The 19,783-nt window shown below is 38.8% G+C and overlaps 1 protein-coding gene and 1 long non-coding RNA gene across 2 annotated transcripts; both read left to right on the forward strand.

Annotated features, from left to right (window-relative positions):
• Positions 1 to 2,132: 2,132 nt before the first annotated feature.
• Positions 2,133 to 14,231, forward strand: LOC109505100 (putative disease resistance protein RGA3). Its single transcript, XM_073259454.1, is given in 5 exon segments — positions 2,133 to 2,679; positions 2,682 to 4,757; positions 10,308 to 11,027; positions 13,640 to 14,203; positions 14,206 to 14,231. Coding segments are annotated over 5 exon segments (3,777 nt in total). The 5' UTR covers positions 2,133 to 2,288.
• A 1,633-nt stretch (positions 14,232 to 15,864) lies between these two features.
• On the forward strand, positions 15,865 to 16,803 carry LOC105034733 (uncharacterized). Its single transcript, XR_830203.3, has 2 exons — positions 15,865 to 16,347; positions 16,528 to 16,803. It is a non-coding gene; the product is annotated as an uncharacterized lncRNA (long non-coding RNA).
• Positions 16,804 to 19,783: the final 2,980 nt, after the last annotated feature.

Here is a 19,783-nt window from a genome sequence, read left to right on the forward strand (position 1 = left end):
GATTCAAATCGAATTCGAATTGGATTTGAATTGAATTCAAATTATTTTTTGAATTATTAGTGATAGAAAAATATCATCATCACTAATTCGATCACTAATAATATTTTTAAAAAAATTATTTTTTGAAATTATTATTCAGGTTTTCTTAAAAAAATATTAGCAATGATAATATTTTTGTCACTAAAAATTTTAATTCACCGTCGCTAATAATTATTTTATATTTAACTATTATAAAAAAATTTGAAAAGTTTAAATATTTTTAGCGATGGCAAATGTGTCGTTAATAATACTATTAGCAATAGCAAGATTTTTGTTCGGTTTTATGGTAGCCAAAAGGTGTTATTAGCGATGAAATTTTTTTCCGTCACTAATACTATCACTAATATTCAATATTCTTGTAGTGTTATTAGTGACAAAAATTTTTTATCACTAATACTGTCATTAATATTCAATATTTTTGTAGTGGTCGAGATGGTCCTGGGCCATCCTCGCCCACAACCAACTTCTCTTATTAGAAACTGATGAGGACTGACCCCCATCACTTCTAGCTTTCCCCTTTGTTTCCATCCTTTAATCGATCAACTCTAAAACCCATTGTCTATTCGATAAGGTCATAAAGAAGCACGAACATTGGTGCAATCATTCACCAATAAGCAGAAGCTACTCTTGCAACGTCATAATACCAAGGCAATTCCTTCAAGATCACTCTCTCTAGACCTTGCATTGCTCTTGCTCTTAAGGACCTCTCTCATAGAGGTTAAAGTATTTTTAACGATTTTGATATGTACCTAATATTCCCATCTTACTATTTCAATCAAGGTAAAATAGGAAAGCAAGGGACCGTTTTAACTTGATATAGAGCTTGTCTAGATACAATATTGAAAGAAAGATTTTTCTGCTTGTATATCATTTTTAGTATTTGAAATTGCATATATAATCTCACAAATCTACTGTTTATACGTAAATCCTTAAAATTTATTCTATTGCATATGTACGCACTTATAAATTTACTATTTTCATTTATATCCTTATGAAATATTATTTTCTATATATATACTCTCATAAATTTACTATTTGTATATATATATATATAAAGGGTAGATCTAGATAAGTTCGATTAGATTTGAATTCCGATTCGATCAAATTAAAACTGGATAATTCTATATATATCCTTATAAAATATTATTTTCTATATATATACTCTCATAAATTTACTATTTGTATATATATATAAAAGACAGACCTAGGTAAGTTTGATCGGATTTGGATTCAAATTCGGTCAGATCAAAACTGGATAATAAAGGTCCTATATTGATAATCTAATCCGTTGGATGTGATATACTATCGAAAAACTACTTGTATATTAAAAATTATATGATTAAAAAATTTCTAACCATGCATCAAGTGATTAAAAAATATATCTATTTCAATTTTATTTAGATTGTCCAATTTTTGACTACTTGATATATGGTTAGGAGTCTCCAAATCATATGATTTTTTGTGTGTAAGTAATTTTGAGATAATTATATTCAATGGCTTGGATCATTGTTCTCTAGTATAAAATTTTGATCTGACTAAATCAGAGTCCAAATCCAATTGAACAGATTCTAATTTGATTATATATATATATATATGTATATATATATATATATATATATATATATATATATATATATGTGCGCGCGCGCGCGCACATTATTTTTTATTGGGTTAAGGGTATATATATATGTAAAAATAAATAATATATAAATTTTTTTTTTTGAAATGAATAATCTATAAAGATATATACAGAAAAATGATAATTCATAAGGATTTACATGAAGATAAATGAGTCATTTTATTTGCGTAATCTATTTTACACCTGCTGAATGTGTTGATGAGAATATACAAGAGGGAGAAAAAAAAAGTTGATTGATCTTGAACACTATCCTATCTCTTTTTTTTTTTTTTCCAAAATAGAGATGATTCTGTCATCAAACGAAACAAACAAACAAACCAAAAAAAAAAAAAAAAAAAGGACAACAGGACAAAAACCTGCCCGGCTCGTCAGCCATCCCCGGAAATCTCTCTCTCTCTCTTGTAATAGGTGCTCTTGTCCACCGATCGATGTACGGAGGACAGCGGAACAAAAAACTGCACAAGCTGTCGTTAGGGATCTACGCATTGTCAAACCCACCGGAAGCACTCAACTAGCTCAATAATTGAGGCCAAGCACACCAGCCATCCCGGGAAATCTCTCTCTCTCTCTCTCTCTCTTGTAGGAGGTGCTCTTGTCCACGGATCGATAGATGGAGGCGCTGCTATTGGTTGGAGGATCCATTGCTTCCGCCGTGCTGGACAACTTGGTTAGCCAGGTGAGCTCCGATGCCATCCAGCAGTTCGGGCGGCACTGGAGACTTCAGGATGATCTCAGAAGGCTGCGGACTACTCTGCTGCGGACACGCTTCGTCCTTGACAGTGCTGAGAAGAGGCGCACCAAAGAGGAGAACCTTGCCCAGATCCTCCAAGAAATCAAAGATGCCGCCTATGATGCCGAAGACTTGCTAGGAGAATTTGAATTCCAAGTTCTGCAGCGAAAGGCTGAAAGACAAAAGAATCAGGGAGGTAACTTCTTATCTTCTGCTTTTGCTCTTGCCAGAAATTTGTTTAATCCTGACGGTGATGCTGTGGCTAGAGTGAGGGGGTTATGGTGAGGTTAGATAGCATTGCTGATGATATGGAAAGAGTCATGAGACTCTTGGAGTTAAATGATGAAGGGGAAAAATATAAGAGCTTGGTGAGACGAGAGACGAGCTCATTCTTGACTGAACCCAAAGTGTTTGGCAGAGAAAAAGAGAAGGAAAAGGTGATAAAACTGCTGTTAAATTCGAGAGATGCAACTGAATCCAGCGATGATATCCGTATTTGTTACAAGAGACTAAAGAAAGATAATATTTCTGTTTTGCCTGTGGTCGGTATCGGAGGGATTGGAAAAACTACTCTTGCTCAGATCATTTACAATGATCGGAAGGTGAATGGTTATTTTGATTTAAAGATTTGGGTTTGTGTGTCTGATAATTTTGACGTGAAAAGGCTGACCAAAGAGATAATTGAGTCTGTTACCAGGGGGAGACAGTGTGATCGCCAAAATTTGAATTGTCTTCAAGAGATCCTTAAGGAGAACATAATGTCAAAGAGATTCCTACTCGTCCTTGATGACATCTGGAATGATGACAGAAACAAATGGGATAGCCTATGCGCGCCATTAAGGTCCGGGCTGCAGGGAAGCAAGATCCTAGTAACAACTAGATCTCAAAAGGTTGCAGAGATGGTGGGCACAATGGAGGCAGTCTTCTTGGAGGGTTTAGCAAATGATGCCTATTGGGAATTTTTCAGTAAACACGCATTTGGTTCTCAGAAACCCAAAGAACATCCTGAGTTGGAAGCTATTGGCAAAAAGATTGCTGGCAAGCTTAAGGGATCGCCGCTTGCAGCAAAGACACTAGGAGGCCTATTAAATTTAGATTTGGATGAGAGGCACTGGAGAACCATCATGATCAGTGAAATATGGAAACTAAAACAACGTGAAGATGATATTATACCAGCCCTACATTTGAGCTATGAGTACCTGCCTGCATGCCTGAAGCAGTGCATCACATATTGTTCTATATTTCCTAAAGATTACAAATACGAAAAAGACAAGTTAGTCCAACACTGGATTGCACAAGGCTTCATTGTACCTCAAGGAAATATGCGGATTGAAGAGGTAGGCAGTGAGTACTTCCTTGATTTACTGGGCAGATCTTTCTTTCAGCATTTCTGGGGACATATATATGTGATGCATGATTTGATACACGATCTGGTACAATCTGTCTCAGTTGACGGACATCTTAGAATAGAAGATGGAAAGTGGCAAGAAATCCCCATCAGAATTCGACACCTGTCAATATGTACTAAGAATCTGGAGTTGAGTAAGCTAATGGACTTTGGCAATTATAAGAATCTGCGGACCCTTGTGTTCGTAAATTTGTATGGTGCAAACTTTCATTCTGTGCTTGACTGCTTGTTCACAGTGTCAACAAAGATCCGTGTGTTGCAGTTAAGCAATTGTGGGATCAAAGAGTTGCCTGAAAGTATTGGCAACTTAAAACATCTCCGATACCTTGATGTCTCTTCCACCAATATTCTAAGGTTGCCTGAATCACTGTGCAACCTTTATAATCTTCTGGTATTAAACATATGGAACTGCCCAATTGAAAATTTCCCAGCACGCATGACCAACTTAGTTAAATTGAGGCAGCTTAAAGCAGATGAGAAGACAATTTGCAAGTTGGCTGATATCGGGAAGTTAACATCTCTCCAAGAGTTGCCGGTATTCTATGTTGGAAAGCAGAGAGGACACAAAATTCAAGAATTAAAGGACATAATTCAGCTTCATGGAAGACTTTGCATTAAATATCCTGAGAACATCGAGAGTGAGGAAGAGGCTAGTCAGGCTAAGCTGAACAACAAACACTACCTTGATGAATTGGAGTTGGTATGGTACAGCTCAGGGAACGATGATGAGGTACTTGAAGGCCTCAAACCACATTCCAATCTCCAAAGGCTGGAAATCAGAAACTATGGTGGTGTCAGATTTCCAAGTTGGCTGGAGCCACAACCGCTCAGAAGGTTGAAAGCTATTTGCCTAGAAAATATCCAAAGCTGCGAGCAACTTCCTTCCCTTGGACAGCTGCCATTCCTCGAGATTCTGCACATCAAAAATATGAATGCGGTGAGACTAGTTGTGTTATAGCCCAAAAAAAAAAAAAAAAAAAAAAACAGAGAAAATCGGGAAGAAGACTCCCGATAGGAGTCTTCTTCTCCGGCGAAATCCAGGAAAAATCGGACTCCTAAGGCCCTTCGGAGTCCTAGGATTTCCTATAAGAAGACCCCCTCTCTTTAGAATCGATCCATCGACTCTTTTCTCCTCTTTTCCTCTCCGATTTTTCCGAAGAAGAGCCGCGATCCCTTGCCTTGTTCTCGCCGTGACTGCTCTCCGACGAGGCCACCGGAGGTCAAGGTAAGTTTCCTTTTTTTTTCCCTCTTCCTTCCTCTTCCTTCCGTGCTCCTGTGCGCGGCTGCCGGCGACGAGAGTCGCCGATTTCCGGTCGGAAAAAAAGACTCTGTTTTTTCTCTCTTTCTCGTGAACTTTTCCGACGCCGGCGATCGAAATTGACTGCCGGCCATACTCCTCCGTGACGGGGGAGTGGCCCCCGTCGGTCCCCGGCCTCCGCCGCGGCGGCCGCGGCCCGAACGGCCGATCAAGGCCGGAGGACCAAGGGTCCCCTGTTCCGGCACGGGAAGAACCAAGAAAAAGAAGAAAAGAAGAAAAAGAAGAAAAGAAAAAGAAGAAAAGAAGAAAAAGAAGAAAAGAAAAAAAAAAAAAAAAAAAAAGAGAAAGAAGGAAAAAGAAGAAAAAGAAAAGAAAAGAAAATTAATAATAATAATAATAATAAATATATATATATATATTTATATATATATATATGTATGAACAAATAAATAAATAAATAAATAAATAAAAGAAAAAAAATTTGAAATTGATGAGAGAGAGAGTTTCTCTCTCTTCTCTTAGTCTGAACCCTGACTTTCTCTCTCTGAAATTGAATTTTCTCTCTCTACTTTCTCTCTCTAGAATTTTCTCTCTCTAGCTTGTTTCTCTCTCTTAATGAATTTCTCTCTCTAAAGTTATCCTTCTAGGATTAGCGTAGTGGGAGGTCTCATCTGATGATTTTGATCGAGTTTAGGAAAGAGTCGATTTTAAGTGAGGTTTTGAATTAGGATTTGTTTAGATTTAATTTTAAATTAAAATTAATGTAAAAATATAATTTTGAATAATAGGCACGGAAGAATCACCTAGAAGTTAGTCGATCTGTTCATTCAGTGCTCCGTGAAAGATAAGTAATGAATCATCTTCTCGAGATATTCCATATTTATTCTGAAAATAAATAATTATTCTCTGAAATTATGCATGATTTATGAAATTATGTTTTGAAAGAAAAGTGCTTTTGAAATGTTATGGTATATCGATTTATGCACATGTTCAGTGAAATATTTATGATATAAAGTATTTTTGATACAGATCGGATTTATGCTCTCAGCCTAACTATGTTTTAATGGGCCCCACCAATGGAGATTATACGTTGGTACTCAGTGGACCCTGCCAGTGGGGGTTGTGCGCTGGTGTTTGTGGACCCTGCCAGTGGGGGTTGTGCGCTGGTATTTGTGGACCCTGCCAGTGGAGGTTGTGCGCTGGTATTTTGTGAACCCCGCCAATGGGGGTTAAACGTTGGTCATAGTCAAGGCTATTGAGTTACGAGTGTTTTGAATCGAATCGAATTTATGATTATATTATATGTGAATATTTGAAAATATTTGGTTTGTATTAAATCAGCATGAAATATACTCTTATATTTATTTGCAGCATTATTCTTGAAAATTATATAATATCTGAAATATCTGGTAGAGATACTTGTTACTTACTGGGCTGTCTAGCTCATTACCTTTCTTTCTATTTTTCAGATTCAGATAATTAATTTCGAACGTGGGAAGAAATATTGGAACAGAGCTTTTAGAGGCGAGATTTAGCATTGTCAACTTCATCTAACTTAGATCTATTATTTTATTGTTAGCAGAAAAAAAAAATTTATTGGATGTAAGACATTTGATTTAATTATTTGAATTAAAGTTGAATAATAATTATTTGAATTTATTCCGCTGCGATGCATTGATATCGTGATGAGATGCCTTGCATGCTTATGGAGAGAGTTCTTCATGAGTATGCGGCGGTTGCCATGATCCTCGATTCACAATCTCGGGTCGGGGGCGTGGCAATTATTATGGTATCAGAGCATAAGTGGATAAATTATGACACATAGAATTTGACATAGTATGAGTGTAGGTGGGTAAACTTTAGAAATATTGGGACGTTAGAGTATGAGCATCATAATAAACCCATCCTAACAAATAGATAAATAAATCTAATAAGGTTTTACTACTACAAGGTTATCATGCCTCCCCGTAGAATGACAAGAACTACTCAAGGAATTGCAAGAGAGATATCACAACCATGGGATGGTAGCACTCCCCATCTGACCAGTGGCACCCCTCAGGAGGAGGGAGTCGTAGATCCTAATGGGAGTGCTTCGAGAGCACGTCAAGAACCAGATATGGCTCAGTTAATGCAGACCCTAATCAGGATGGTACAAGTGCAACAACAAATACAGCAGCAAATATTTGAACAACAGCAGATACAACGAGATACACAACAACATCAGCATCCACCACCACAACATGGAGAGCAACCAGTACAACGGAACAACATTTCAGAATTTAAAAAGCTTGCTCCTCCAGCTTTCAAGGGGACTACCGAACCTTTGGAGGCTGATAACTGGATAATGGAGATGGAGAAGGCTTTCACTGTCTAAGAGTGTCTTGATGAAGAAAAGATTCGATATGCAGCTTATTTACTACAAGGAGAAGCATACAACTGGTGTCAGCGACTACAGCGCAAGCATGAACAAGACGGCGAAATATTTACCTGGGAAAGGTTTCGGATTGCATTCTATGATCAGTATTTTCCTCGGAGTATAAGGATCTAGAAAGAGCAAGAGTTTATTTATTTGAAGCAAAAGGGTATGAGTGTGACTGAATATGAAGCAAAATTTACAGAGTTAGCCAAATTTGCTTCGAGATTAGTGGATGGTGAGCAAGAACGTGTTCACAAGTTTGAAATGGGACTGAGAACTGAAATTCGAAAACAAGTAGTTCCATATGAATTGACAACTTATGCAGATGTGGTAAACAAAGCACTGATAATTGAAAGAGAAGTCAATGAAGAACGCATGGAAAGGGAAAGAAGGCAAAGAAAGAGAGCAAAATCAAATGATACACAAGGGCAGAATAATAAAAATATCAAAAGATCAGCTAAAGGAACAGTAGACAATAAGACTCAACAGATTGATGGTGAGCCGTGCTCCAGATGTGGCAAAAATCATGTAAACAAGGATTGCTATTGGAATATAGGTGCTTGTTTCAAATATGGTCAGATAGATCATAAAATCGCTAGCTGCCCGCTAAATACCGAAAATCAAGCTGGCAAAAGAACTCATGAAGGACAACATAAGGGTGGCGGACAGATTTCTAAAACCCAGGGAAGAGTTTATGCGCTTACTCAACAGAATCCACAGGCTTCCAATACAATGGTGACAGGTATGAAAAATTTCGAGGACGAAATTTCTTTTTAAGGGTGAAGAATGTTATAGCCCAAAACAAAAAAAAAAAAATCAGAGGAAATCGGGAAGAAGACTCCCGATAGGAGTCTTCTTCTCCGGTGAAACCCAGGCAAAATCAGACTCCTAAGGCCCCTCGGAGTCCTAGGATTTCCTATAAGAAGACCCCCTCTCTTTAGAATCGATCCATCGACTCTTTTTCCCTCTTTTCCTCTCCGATTTTCCCGAAGAAGAGCCGCGATCCCTTGCCTTGTTCTCGCCGTGACTGCTCTCCGACGAGGCCATCGGAGGTCAAGGTAAGTTTTCTTTTTTTTTCCCTCTTCCTTCCTCTTCCTTCCGTGCTCCTGTGCGCGGCTGCCGGCGATGAGAGTCGCCGATTTTCGGTCGGGAAAAAAGACTCTGTTTTTTGTCTCTTTCCCGTAAACTTTTCCGGCGCCGGCGATCGAAATTGACTGCCGGCCATACTCCTCCGTGATCGGGGGAGTGGCCCCTGTTGGCCGTCGGCCTCCGCCGCGGCGGCCGCGGCCCGAATGGCCGATCAAGGCCGGAGGACCAAGGGTCCCCTGTTCCGGCACGGGAAGAACCAAGAAAAAGAAGAAAAGAAGAAAAAGAAGAAAAGAAAAAGAAGAAAAGAAGAAAAAGAAGAAAAAAAAAGAGAAAAAAAAAGAAAAGTGAAAGAAGGAAAAAGAAGAAAAAGAAAAGAAAAATAATAATAATAATAATAAATATATATATATTTATATATATATATATATGTATGAACAAATAAATAAATAAATAAATAAATAAATAAAAATTGAAATTGATGAGAGAGAGAGTTTCTCTCTCTTCTCTCAGTCTGAACCCTGACTTTCTCTCTCTGGAATTGGACTTTCTCTCTCTACTTTTTCTCTCTAGAATTTTCTCTCTCTAGCTTGTTTCTCTCTCTCTTAATGGATTTCTCTCTCTAAAGTTATCCTTCTAGGATTAGCGTAGTGGGAGGTCTCATCTGATGATTTTGATCGAGTTTAGGAAAGAGTCGATTTTAAGTGAGGTTTTGAATTGGGATTTGTTTAGATTTAATTTTAAATTAAAATTAATGTAAAAATATAATTTTGAATAATAGGCACGGAAGAATCACCTAGAAGTTAGTCGATCTGTTCATTCAGTGCTCCGTGAAAGGTAAGTAATGAATCATCTTCTCGAGATATTCCATATTTATTCTGAAAATAAATAATTATTCTCTGAAATTATGCATGATTTATGAAATTATGTTTTGAAAGAAAAGTACTTTTGAAATGTTATGGTATATCGATTTATGCACATGTTCAGTGAAATATTTATGATATAAAGTATTTTTGATACAGATCGGATTTATGCTCTCAGCCTAACTATGTTTTAATGGGCCCCGCCAATGGGGATTATACGTTGGTACTCAGTGGACCCTGCCAGTGGGGGTTGTGCGCTGGTGTTTGTGGACCCTGCCAGTGGGGGTTGTGCGCTGGTATTCTGTGGATCCCGCCAATGGAGGTTAAACGTTGGTCATAGTCAAGACTGTTGAGTTACGAGTGTTTTGAATCGAATCGGATTTATGATTATATTATATGTGAATATTTGAAAATATTTGGTTTGTATTAAATCAGCATGAAATATACTCTTATGTTTATTTGCAGCATTATTCTTGAAAATTATATAATATCTGAAATATCTGGTAGAGATACTTATTACTTACTGGGCTGTCTAGCTCATTACTTTTCTTTCTATTTTTCAGATTCAGATAATTAATTTCGAACGTGGGAAGAAATATTGGGACAGAGTTTTTAGAGGCGAGATTTAGCATTGTCAACTTCATCTAACTTAGATCTATTGTTTTATTGTTAGCAGAAAAAAAAATTATTGGATGTAAGACATTTGATTTAATTACTTGAATTAAAGTTGAATAATAATTATTTGAATTTATTCTGCTGCGATGCATTGATTTCGTGATGAGATGCCTTGTATGCTTATGGAGAGAGTTCTTCATGAGTATGCGGCGGTTGCCATGACCCTCGATTCACAATCTCGGGTCGGGGGCATGGCAAGTTGGTCATGAATTCTGTGGCTCTTCAGAGGTCAAAGGATTCCCATTGCTGGAAGAGCTGGAGATTTCAGACATGCTGGAATAGGAAGAATGGTTCGGAACAGATGGTATTGCAATGTTTCCTCGCCTGCTTAAGCTCGATATCAAGGATTGCCCCAAGCTAAAGGGCTTGTCCTGCCTCCCTCCCTCTCTTAGAGAATTGCACCTAAAGAATGTGGGAATAAATATGCTCCCAGAGTCGTGGGATAGAGACCATGGTTTTACTGAAGAGAGCAGGATGATGCAGTGCAGCAGCACCAGGACCTCTTCAATCTCTGACATGCATATCAATGGGTGTCCGAACCTGGTAAATCTGGAACAATGGCTGCTGTTACACCACCTGCCAGCTATCGAGAAATTGAGGATTGTTGACTGTCAAAAGGTTGTGCGGTTGCCAACACTAAGGTTTAAAGACTTACACCACCTGCCAGCTATCGAGAAATTGAGGATTGTTGACTGTCAAAAGGTTGTGCGGTTGCCAACACTAAGGTTTAAAGACTTTCTCTCTCTCGAGTGTTTGGACATCATGGACTGTCCCTCGGCCAAGTCCCCAGTGCAACTGATCCTTCCCTCTTCTCTCCGATATCTGACACTGGATTCATGCGGTCATCCGGATGAGTCACTACCCAGCCGTCTGCACAACCTCACATCTCTCACCCGCTTGGAGCTGGTCCACTACCCATGTCATGCCCCGAACCCAACACCCGGGTCGGATACGTGATGGCCGCACATTTCTTAGAGCAAGCTCTAAAGAATATGTAAGGCCAAAATAAATCATTACAATCTTAACATCCATAACAATTGATTTCAACAATAATTCGTAAAACCTTGCATAATTACAAATTAAATTTCTTCAATCCTCTGATCAGGTACTATGACACTCTATCTATCCATCTGCTTATCCGTAAATCCAAACCATAGTCAATCATAAACGTCCTGTAACTCTGAGAAGAAAAGAAAGATGAAGAGGTGTGAGCTTTACAGCCCAGTAAGAATTTCTATATCATACTGATATAGTAATATAGTCTGAAAATAAGGATAAGCAATAAAATATAAAATCTCATGTTCAATGTCTAGAATAATGCAAACATTCATAAATTTTCTGTCTTGTTAAAATAGATGCATCATCATATATTAACAGGTGAAACACTTTTGTTCAGCAATTGTTTCATGTCTTATCTTTCATTTCTCCTTTCATAATCACATGATTTTTTAACTTTTTCTTTCTGACTCTGGACTATCTGAGTCTATACCTCAATCATCATCCGGATCGAATCCACCTAAAAAGTCTTTCAAGACTGTCCCAGGATGAGCTCCTGCCCGGCTGTCCCACGTTCCAAAGCCCGTGAGAGGCTGTCCCAGGCATAAGCTCCTGGCGGGCTGTCCCAGGCATGAGCTCCTGGCCGACTGATCCACCTGTAAGCCAGTGGGGGCTGTCCCAGACATAAGCTCCTGGCAGGCTATTCCACATGACAAGGCCAGTCCAAACCATATTTCTCTTTCTTTTCATTTTCATGAAATTATAATATTTGACTTCATTAATCAATTCAAATTTTGCAGTGTAATAAATATGTCATACCCATATAATCATGCTATCAATCACTAATACATATATATTGATATAACATACTCATGCTCAAAATCACATAAATAAATAACAGTATCTCAGATATAACAAATTCATCGATCTCAAATCCAACGATGCAAAATCAATGAGATAAAACCAACAGTAAAATAACATATATAATGGTGATCATGTATCGGGATTCTTACCTTTACCGGTGACTGATCCAAGCACAGAAATCAATGTTCTTCTTTGATTTATAAATTTCTTTAACAAAATATTCCACTCGATATCATTTGCAGACAATCATCTCTTCATAATCCTGATCAAATATAAAAATCATATATGAAGAAATTATCGATAATTGATCCTAATACACAAATCGAGGATCTCTCTTAGGATTAATCAAAATTAGGATTTGTCTATGTATCAGGATCCTCCACTGATCCATAAGACTTCTAGAGAGAGAAAATCATGAAGAGAGAAAATTCTAGAGAGAGAAAGTAGAGAGAGAAAGTGGAGAGAGAATCTTCGTATCCTTCCGATGAGGCAATCATGGTCGAGACCATCAGAGGTCCTATCAGGATGACTCAATATGAATCAAGTATTACAAATTACGAATAGGATCGGACTGGGATCAGATCTACTGCACGAATTTCGGAGCAATCTCAATTCATCATATTTTTATTTCAAATATATCCTAGGGTCTGTGATGCAATCAGAGAGAGGGTAGAAAGATTTTAGAGAGATAAAATTCACAAAAAGAGAGAAAGATCTAGAGAGAGAAAATAGAGAGAGAATCTAGAGAGAGAAATTGGAGAGGGAAGGTAGAGAGAGGAGAGAGAGAAAATTTTTCTCTCTTCTTCTTCTTTTTATTTTATTTTATTTTTATTTTTTTCTTTCTCTTTTTCTTTTTTTTTTCTTTTTCTTTTTCCTTTTTCTTTTCTTTTTCTTTTCTTCTTTTTCTTTTCTTCTTCTTCTTCTTCCTTTCTTTTCTTCCCGCGGCCTCCCTTGGCTGAAACAGGGGAAGACCGTGAGGTCCCCCCCCTCGGTGGCTCAGGCTCCAGCGGCATGGCCGGAGATCTGGCAACAGGTGGAGGCGGCGGTGGAGCAAGGGACGGCCGGCGGCAAGGTTCGACCGGCGAGAATCAAGAAGAGATCGGAAAACAGGGGATCATTACTTTTCTTTTATTTTCCGATCATTGGCCGATCACCGGCGGCCAAAACCTTCAGGGAAGAGAGGGAGAGAGATGAGGGTCTGGTCTCGAGGATGAGACGCCGCAACCGGCGGCGCCGGTGGCCGGAAAAGGGAGAAAAAGGTCCCGACCGAACAGAGCAAAAACATGGGTCATCTTGTTCATGGATTTTCCGGCGATCCTGACGGCCGGCGAGGAATCTAAAACCATAGGAAGAAAGAGAAGAGGGAGAGAAAGAAAGATTGAACCCTTACCTGAACTCCGGTGGCCTCTTCGACCTTCGATTTCCGACGAACACAAGAAAAGACTGCCGCGACTTCCACGGAGAAAAGGGGAGGAATCGGGCTCAACGGTCGTCGGTGGAGGCTCGTGAGGGAGAGGAGAGTCTTATTTATAGAGAATCTTAGAGTTCTAAGAGGCCTAGAGTCCTTCTCCGATCTGGATTCATCGGAGAAGAAGACTCCCTTCGGGAGTCTCTTTCCGTCTTCTTTTTTTTTTTTTTTTTTTTTTTTAAATCTGTGTTATTACAGCCCACACATAACATCTCTTCCAAGAGAAGTGCTCAGTCACATGATAGCTCTCAGCAATTTGACTATTCTAGACTGCACAGAATTGAGGTCGCTAGGGGATTTACGAGCTCTCAGATCTCTTGAAAATTTGATGATAGGTAGATGTCCTCGGCTCACGACATCGGCTAATGAGGAAGAGCAGGGCGAGGGTTTGGCACATCTTCGATCCCTGTGCATCGACGACACTGCCCTGGTCAAAGTGCTCTTCTCCACAATCGCCCTGCCCTCTCTTGAAGAACTCCGTATCTGGGACTCAGCGCAACTCATATCGTTCGCTGGAGAGGAGCAATTGTGGTTGCAAAGCCTCAAATCTCTTACAATCCTAATCCTTCAAAATTGCACCAATCTTCAGTCCCTGCCAACAGAGTTGCATAGCCTTTCCACCCTCCAATATTTGGAGATATCAAATTGCCCTGAGATCTGCTCGCTGCCAGAGAAGGGCCTGCCTTCATCCCTAACAGAAATATATTTCGACAATTATCATCCACTGTTGACACAGCAATTGAGAAGACACAAGGAAATGATGATGAGTCGCATAATGTGATTTCATAGCCTACTTAGGTACAACCCATCACTCTGCCCTCTTTTTACCGACTTTCTGTTTCCTATTTTTCTTGAAAAACTGCATTAGTTAGCGCACTGAAGAAAGTTTTTATTTACTGGAAAATATTTTTGTTGAAAAAGTATTTACTGGAAAACTTTTCAGGGTCTCCGTCCATTGTGGATACAAGTGCCTGCCTTCTTGGCAATACAGCATTCAGCTATCTCGCACCAGTTCTCCGCGTTACACCGATTCTCTCGTAATACGTGGGTGGAATATATTTTTGTGCGAACAGATGATCGTTACTCTTTTATATTTATGATGGATTGTTTGTATTTATGATGAAGTACAATGCTTGTGTAAATATATGTAGACTGATGATTTACAACGCAAGTGTGTGAGAATGTATCATCACAGCAAGTACTCATTTTTATTGATGAAAAGTGAACCTTTTTTTTCAGATTGAGAAATTTGTGTTGTATCTATCATATGGTTTATGTTAATAAACATAATGCCCGTGGTAGGTTTAGCCCTCCTTTCTCCCCACAACAACAACAGTTCAAGTAGCCCCCGATTTAGCCTCTTGGTGGTCATACCTGAATACTGTTTAATATTGCTTTCATCACGATTGGTGAGTGGCCAAGCTATTGAGGAGGACTGCTGCTATTGCATAAGCCAAAATTGCATACTGGCCTCGCTCGCCCAACATCATAGACAAACAAAAGGTGCAAGAAGAAGGAGAATAAAAAGAAAGGCAAAGGAGCACCACCAAAATTCAGTGCCCAACGTATGTTGTTTACTTGTTTAGTCAAATATAACATTTGCATCAGCAACACAGGCTCCAAATTTGTAATCAACCTCATAGGCAATGATGCTGCAAAAGGGGCAGACAAGTTTCGGGTAAAGTCACTGTTAATAATTTAGGTGGTGGCCATGTCAAGAATTGTCCCAAAAAAAAATCATGCTCAGCATCTTCCAGCAAATATAGGCACCACAAGAGATTAGGAGGGTTGCTTTCATCATTGCATCGCTCGCAAGAATTATAGAAACCACAGATGAAAATGTTCATAGGATGGATTGAATATCTAAATTGAGAGACTTGCTCTGCATGTTGCATGCAAGTATTGGTGTGAGGTTGCACGGTACTCTATCAAAAGTACATAAAAAAAGGCAAAATATTGAGAAAGTAGAAGCAAGTTTTGTATAAACACGCAAGTCCCAGCCGTGTATCATGCAAAAGCTTGGATGAGGCTGCCAGGTGCCACCCGCCCTTAATTTTCCTATAGATAACTCTTTTCTAGTAAAATAATGGTAAATTATAGAAAAATTCGCATGATTTTGTTCTTGCAACATTCACACCATTCAAAGCATTATTTCCATTTGCATCCACCGTACATATTTTTGGACACTTTTACCCCTCCACTTAATTACTCCTAGATTATTATATGTTGGCTTTTGCTACAGTACTCCAAAGGGTCTTTACGTCATTTTCTCTCAACATATTTCTGGCCGTTCAATTTATTGTGAATGATTTTGATTTATGCACTGGCAACCGGTTATAGCCGGTCAAGTGCGAGGCTGGTGCGGTAATATACTGAACTTCAAGACCATTTTGAAACAAGGTTTGTTTCTATTTCCGTAATTACCCTGCACTTTAGAGGCATTCTGGAACGCCTTTACTTCCCCCTCAGCCTCATTCATTCCCCTCCCTCCCCATTCGCCTCCGGAGTTTCTTCTCCCCTTCTGCTGCCATGGTCGAGCTCAAGAGGCTCTCAAAGAGCCTGGACTGATCCAGATCAAGCTATCGGCACTCACTCCCACGTCTACGATCTAGCTTCGAGCTCTTCTCCTTCGAGATGTACCGAGGCACCTACCTTGGCCTCTTCCATCTTCATCGGTGCCAACCTCAGTAGCAACCCCCTCTGGAACTGCAACGGTATTGCCGGCATCGCAGCCATGCACGCCCTCGGTGTCTGGTTTATCGGCCTTTCCCTCCACCAAGAAGGGCCACCCCCCTTGACAGTGGCCTCGTCTCCAAAACCGCCGCCAGTGGTGTCGCCGCCGATGGCCTCTTGGACCGCCACCTCTATCCCGGCGACCACATTGACGATGTCCTAAAAGATCGAAGTTTAGTTTTCTTGTTTCTTTCCCTAGACAGTGGCCATTCCTTCCAAAGAACACATTATTTCTTCACAACTTGCTACCATTTGATGAAATTCCTCTTTGAAACTTTTAATTTTAAATTTATTTATGATGATTTCTTATTTGGCTGTTGATTGTTTTTGATTTTTTTATTGGTTTTGGCAGCTTGCTGGACTACAGCATCATTTTCCAACTAAATTGCAGCATGAGAATTGAGCAACTGGAGTATAGCAAGAAGTATTAGTTGATGAAATTGAAGTGATTTTGTAATCCATGATACAACAAACAAGAAAAATAATTTTGTAATCCATGCTGATATTTGGATTGAATTAATCACTGTTATGTTTACGATTTGACCAACCATAGGAAATCATTTCATGGAAGTTCTGTCAAATGTACTATGATTCAAATTAGTTGAGAAATGGAGTTCCTGTCATTACATATTCATTTCTTAGACACATTGCCTTGAGGATTTGTCATTCTTCTGCATTATGAATCGATTTGCACTCGTGAGCATCAGGATGTGGTCTATGTAACTATGCATCTGATGGTGGTGTCTGGTAGAGGGTGACCTTGGTGGAAGCCATTGATTGCACCTTACTGAGCTAGAAGTCAATAGGTAACGTGAGATACATTAATCCATTTAGTATTTTGTAATGGACTAGGCGAACATTTTCATTAGACAAGTCTCTTTTGCTAGCTGTTTCAGTCTAGGTGAGCATGCCAACCAGAACATGGTTGAAAAATTACGACTGTTAATTCCAAGGTTGAAACTGTGTTGTTAAGTCAGTTGGCTTTTTTTCTTTTTTTTTTGATATGAATTTTCAGTCTGATTAACTTGTTTTAGTAAAATCTGTGAACCAAATAGCCCCTTATTTAGGTTCCAATCATCAGAATCAACTTCATTGTTAGCCAGCTTTGGCACAACCTCTTGGACCTGATAGTCTAAAGTCTGATCTACAATGCAATGTCTCGTACATGCCATACATGCGTTGTGTCAGATATTGTACAGGAAACGAGGGCAGTGCCTCGACAGGAAATGACGTAATACATCTACCAGAGGTCAAGTTACTTCCAACAATGAAAGGTAAAAAGTAAATAGCCTAAACATACACCAGCATCAAGCAAACCATTTAGGGTGATCCAAAATCTCATCGAAGGAATGTCTCTCGTATAATTTTTATTGCCCAAAACTTCTGGACCCAACTAAAAAATTCAAGTTTCACTCTCCATCCATAGACAAGTCATGGCTTGAGAGCAAGTGCCAGACCAAGCTTGGGGGTCCTATCCAAGGCCTTGGTATCAATTCTTAGCAGAGATGACAAGAAACAACTTGGTTTTCATCTAATGTTGTAGACGTGTTGCCAGCTTCCCAAAGTTGTGGATACTGTTGGGTTGCAGAAATGTAGTGGGCTAAAGAAGGAAGAAATGCTTGAAAATAAGCTAAGTATGCAATGCTACAGCACTTGCTAGAGAAGTTTGTATGCTAGAAATATTTTTAATATAGAATTCTATTCTTTTGTTCATACATCGATGAGTACAAGGCAACCCCATATTTATAGTTGATTTGTGACCCTTCAAATGCCTCATTAAAAATATCTCAAAAGAAGAGGAGATACATTGGAATACCAAAAGTAGCTTTGGAACATGAAAAGACACATTGTTTGATGTGCTTGACTATTCTGAAAAATTCTTGATTTCTCCGATGCAAATTAATTTCCCACACCCCCTCTTAATTTGCAATGTTGAGCAACTTCTTGAATTTCTCAAATTTTTCAGCACTTATGACTTTGGTGAGACAATCTGCAGGTTGCTCAATTGTATTGATAAACTTCAATTGTATTTCTTTTTTGTTCACCAAATCTCAGATGAAATGATGTCTCAATTCAATATGCTTCGATCTTGCATGAAACACTGGATTCCTGATCATTGCAATAGCTGACATGTTATCACAAAAGATGGTTGTAGCTTCCTTTTGTTCTTCTTGCATATCGCTAAGTAGTCTTCGAAGCCAAACAGCTTCACATGCAGCATTATTGGCAGCAATATATTCCGCTTCTGCAGAAGACAATGCAATTGTTTTTTACTTTTTGAAACTCCAAGATATGACCTTCATCCCAAGGCAAAACAAGTATCCCGTAGTACTCTTTCGATCATCTAAGGATCCGGCCCAATCACTGTCAGTAAAACCAACCAAGGAATTATTTTTTTCTTTGACATACCTAATTCCTTATTTCTTAGTGCTTTGCAAATACTTCAAAATTCTCTTTGCTGCAGCTAGATGTAACTTGCTTGGATTACTCATAAATCTTGAAACATAGCTCACCGAGTACATAATGTCCGGCCTTGTATTGGTGAGATAAATTAAGGATCCAACTAGGCTTCGAAATTCTGTAGCATCGACCTTCTTTGTTCCATCATCTTGTTGCAATTTCTCATTTAAAGCCATAGGTGTTGAAACTGCTTTGCATTTATCCATTTGGAATTTCTTCAAAATGTCTTCAAAGTATTTTTCTTGGGATAAAAAAATTTTTCTTTTGGATTGCTTTACTTGAATTCCAAGAAAATACTTCATGAGACCTAAATCAGTTATCTCAAATTCTTTCATCATATTATGCTTGATTTTCTCCACCATCTTCAAATTAGTACCCATGTAAATAAGATCATCAACATATAAATAAATGATAAGAAAATTTTGAGTACCTTGCTTCTTCACATAGAGTGAGGGCTCACTTTGACTCTTTGAAAACCATTCTTTTGGAAGTAGCCATCAATTTTGCTATTCCATGTTTTTGGTGCTTATTTCAACCCATATAATGCTTTTCTCAAGCGATACACTTTGCTTTTCAAGCCTTTGACTTCATATCCTTTAGGTTGCTCCACATATATTTCTTCTTCAAGCTCTCCATTAAGAAATGCAGATTTTACATCAAGTTGATACACATTCAATTCCATTTGGGCTGCAAGTGCAAGGATCGTGCGAACTGTCTCCATTCTTGCTACGGGTGCAAACGTCTCATTGAAGTCGACTCCCGGCAGTTGAGAATAACCCTTGGCCACTAAACTTGCTTTGTGCTTTTGGATGGACCAATCTTCTTTGAACTTCATTTTGTAAACCCATTTTAAGCCAATGACTTCTTTATTTTTTGGTAACTCTACAAGCTTCCATGTCATATTCTTCTTAATAGTTGTAATTTCATCATCCATGACTTTTCTCCAAACATCAATTTTTGCTGCTTCTTCATAAGCCTGAGGTTCACACCCAAAGAAGGCAACATCACATGAATCATAAATATCTCTTAAAGAACGCACCTTTCTTGATGGAGAATTTGAGTCCATAGTTGCATCCACTTGAGAGATTATGTTTGTTCTTGGTGGATTTGGGCTTGAACTAGGTGGTTGATTTTGAGAAGATGATTGT

Source organism: Elaeis guineensis, chromosome 6, assembly GCF_000442705.2.
Source record: "Elaeis guineensis isolate ETL-2024a chromosome 6, EG11, whole genome shotgun sequence".
NCBI classification, from domain to species: domain Eukaryota; kingdom Viridiplantae; phylum Streptophyta; class Magnoliopsida; order Arecales; family Arecaceae; genus Elaeis; species Elaeis guineensis.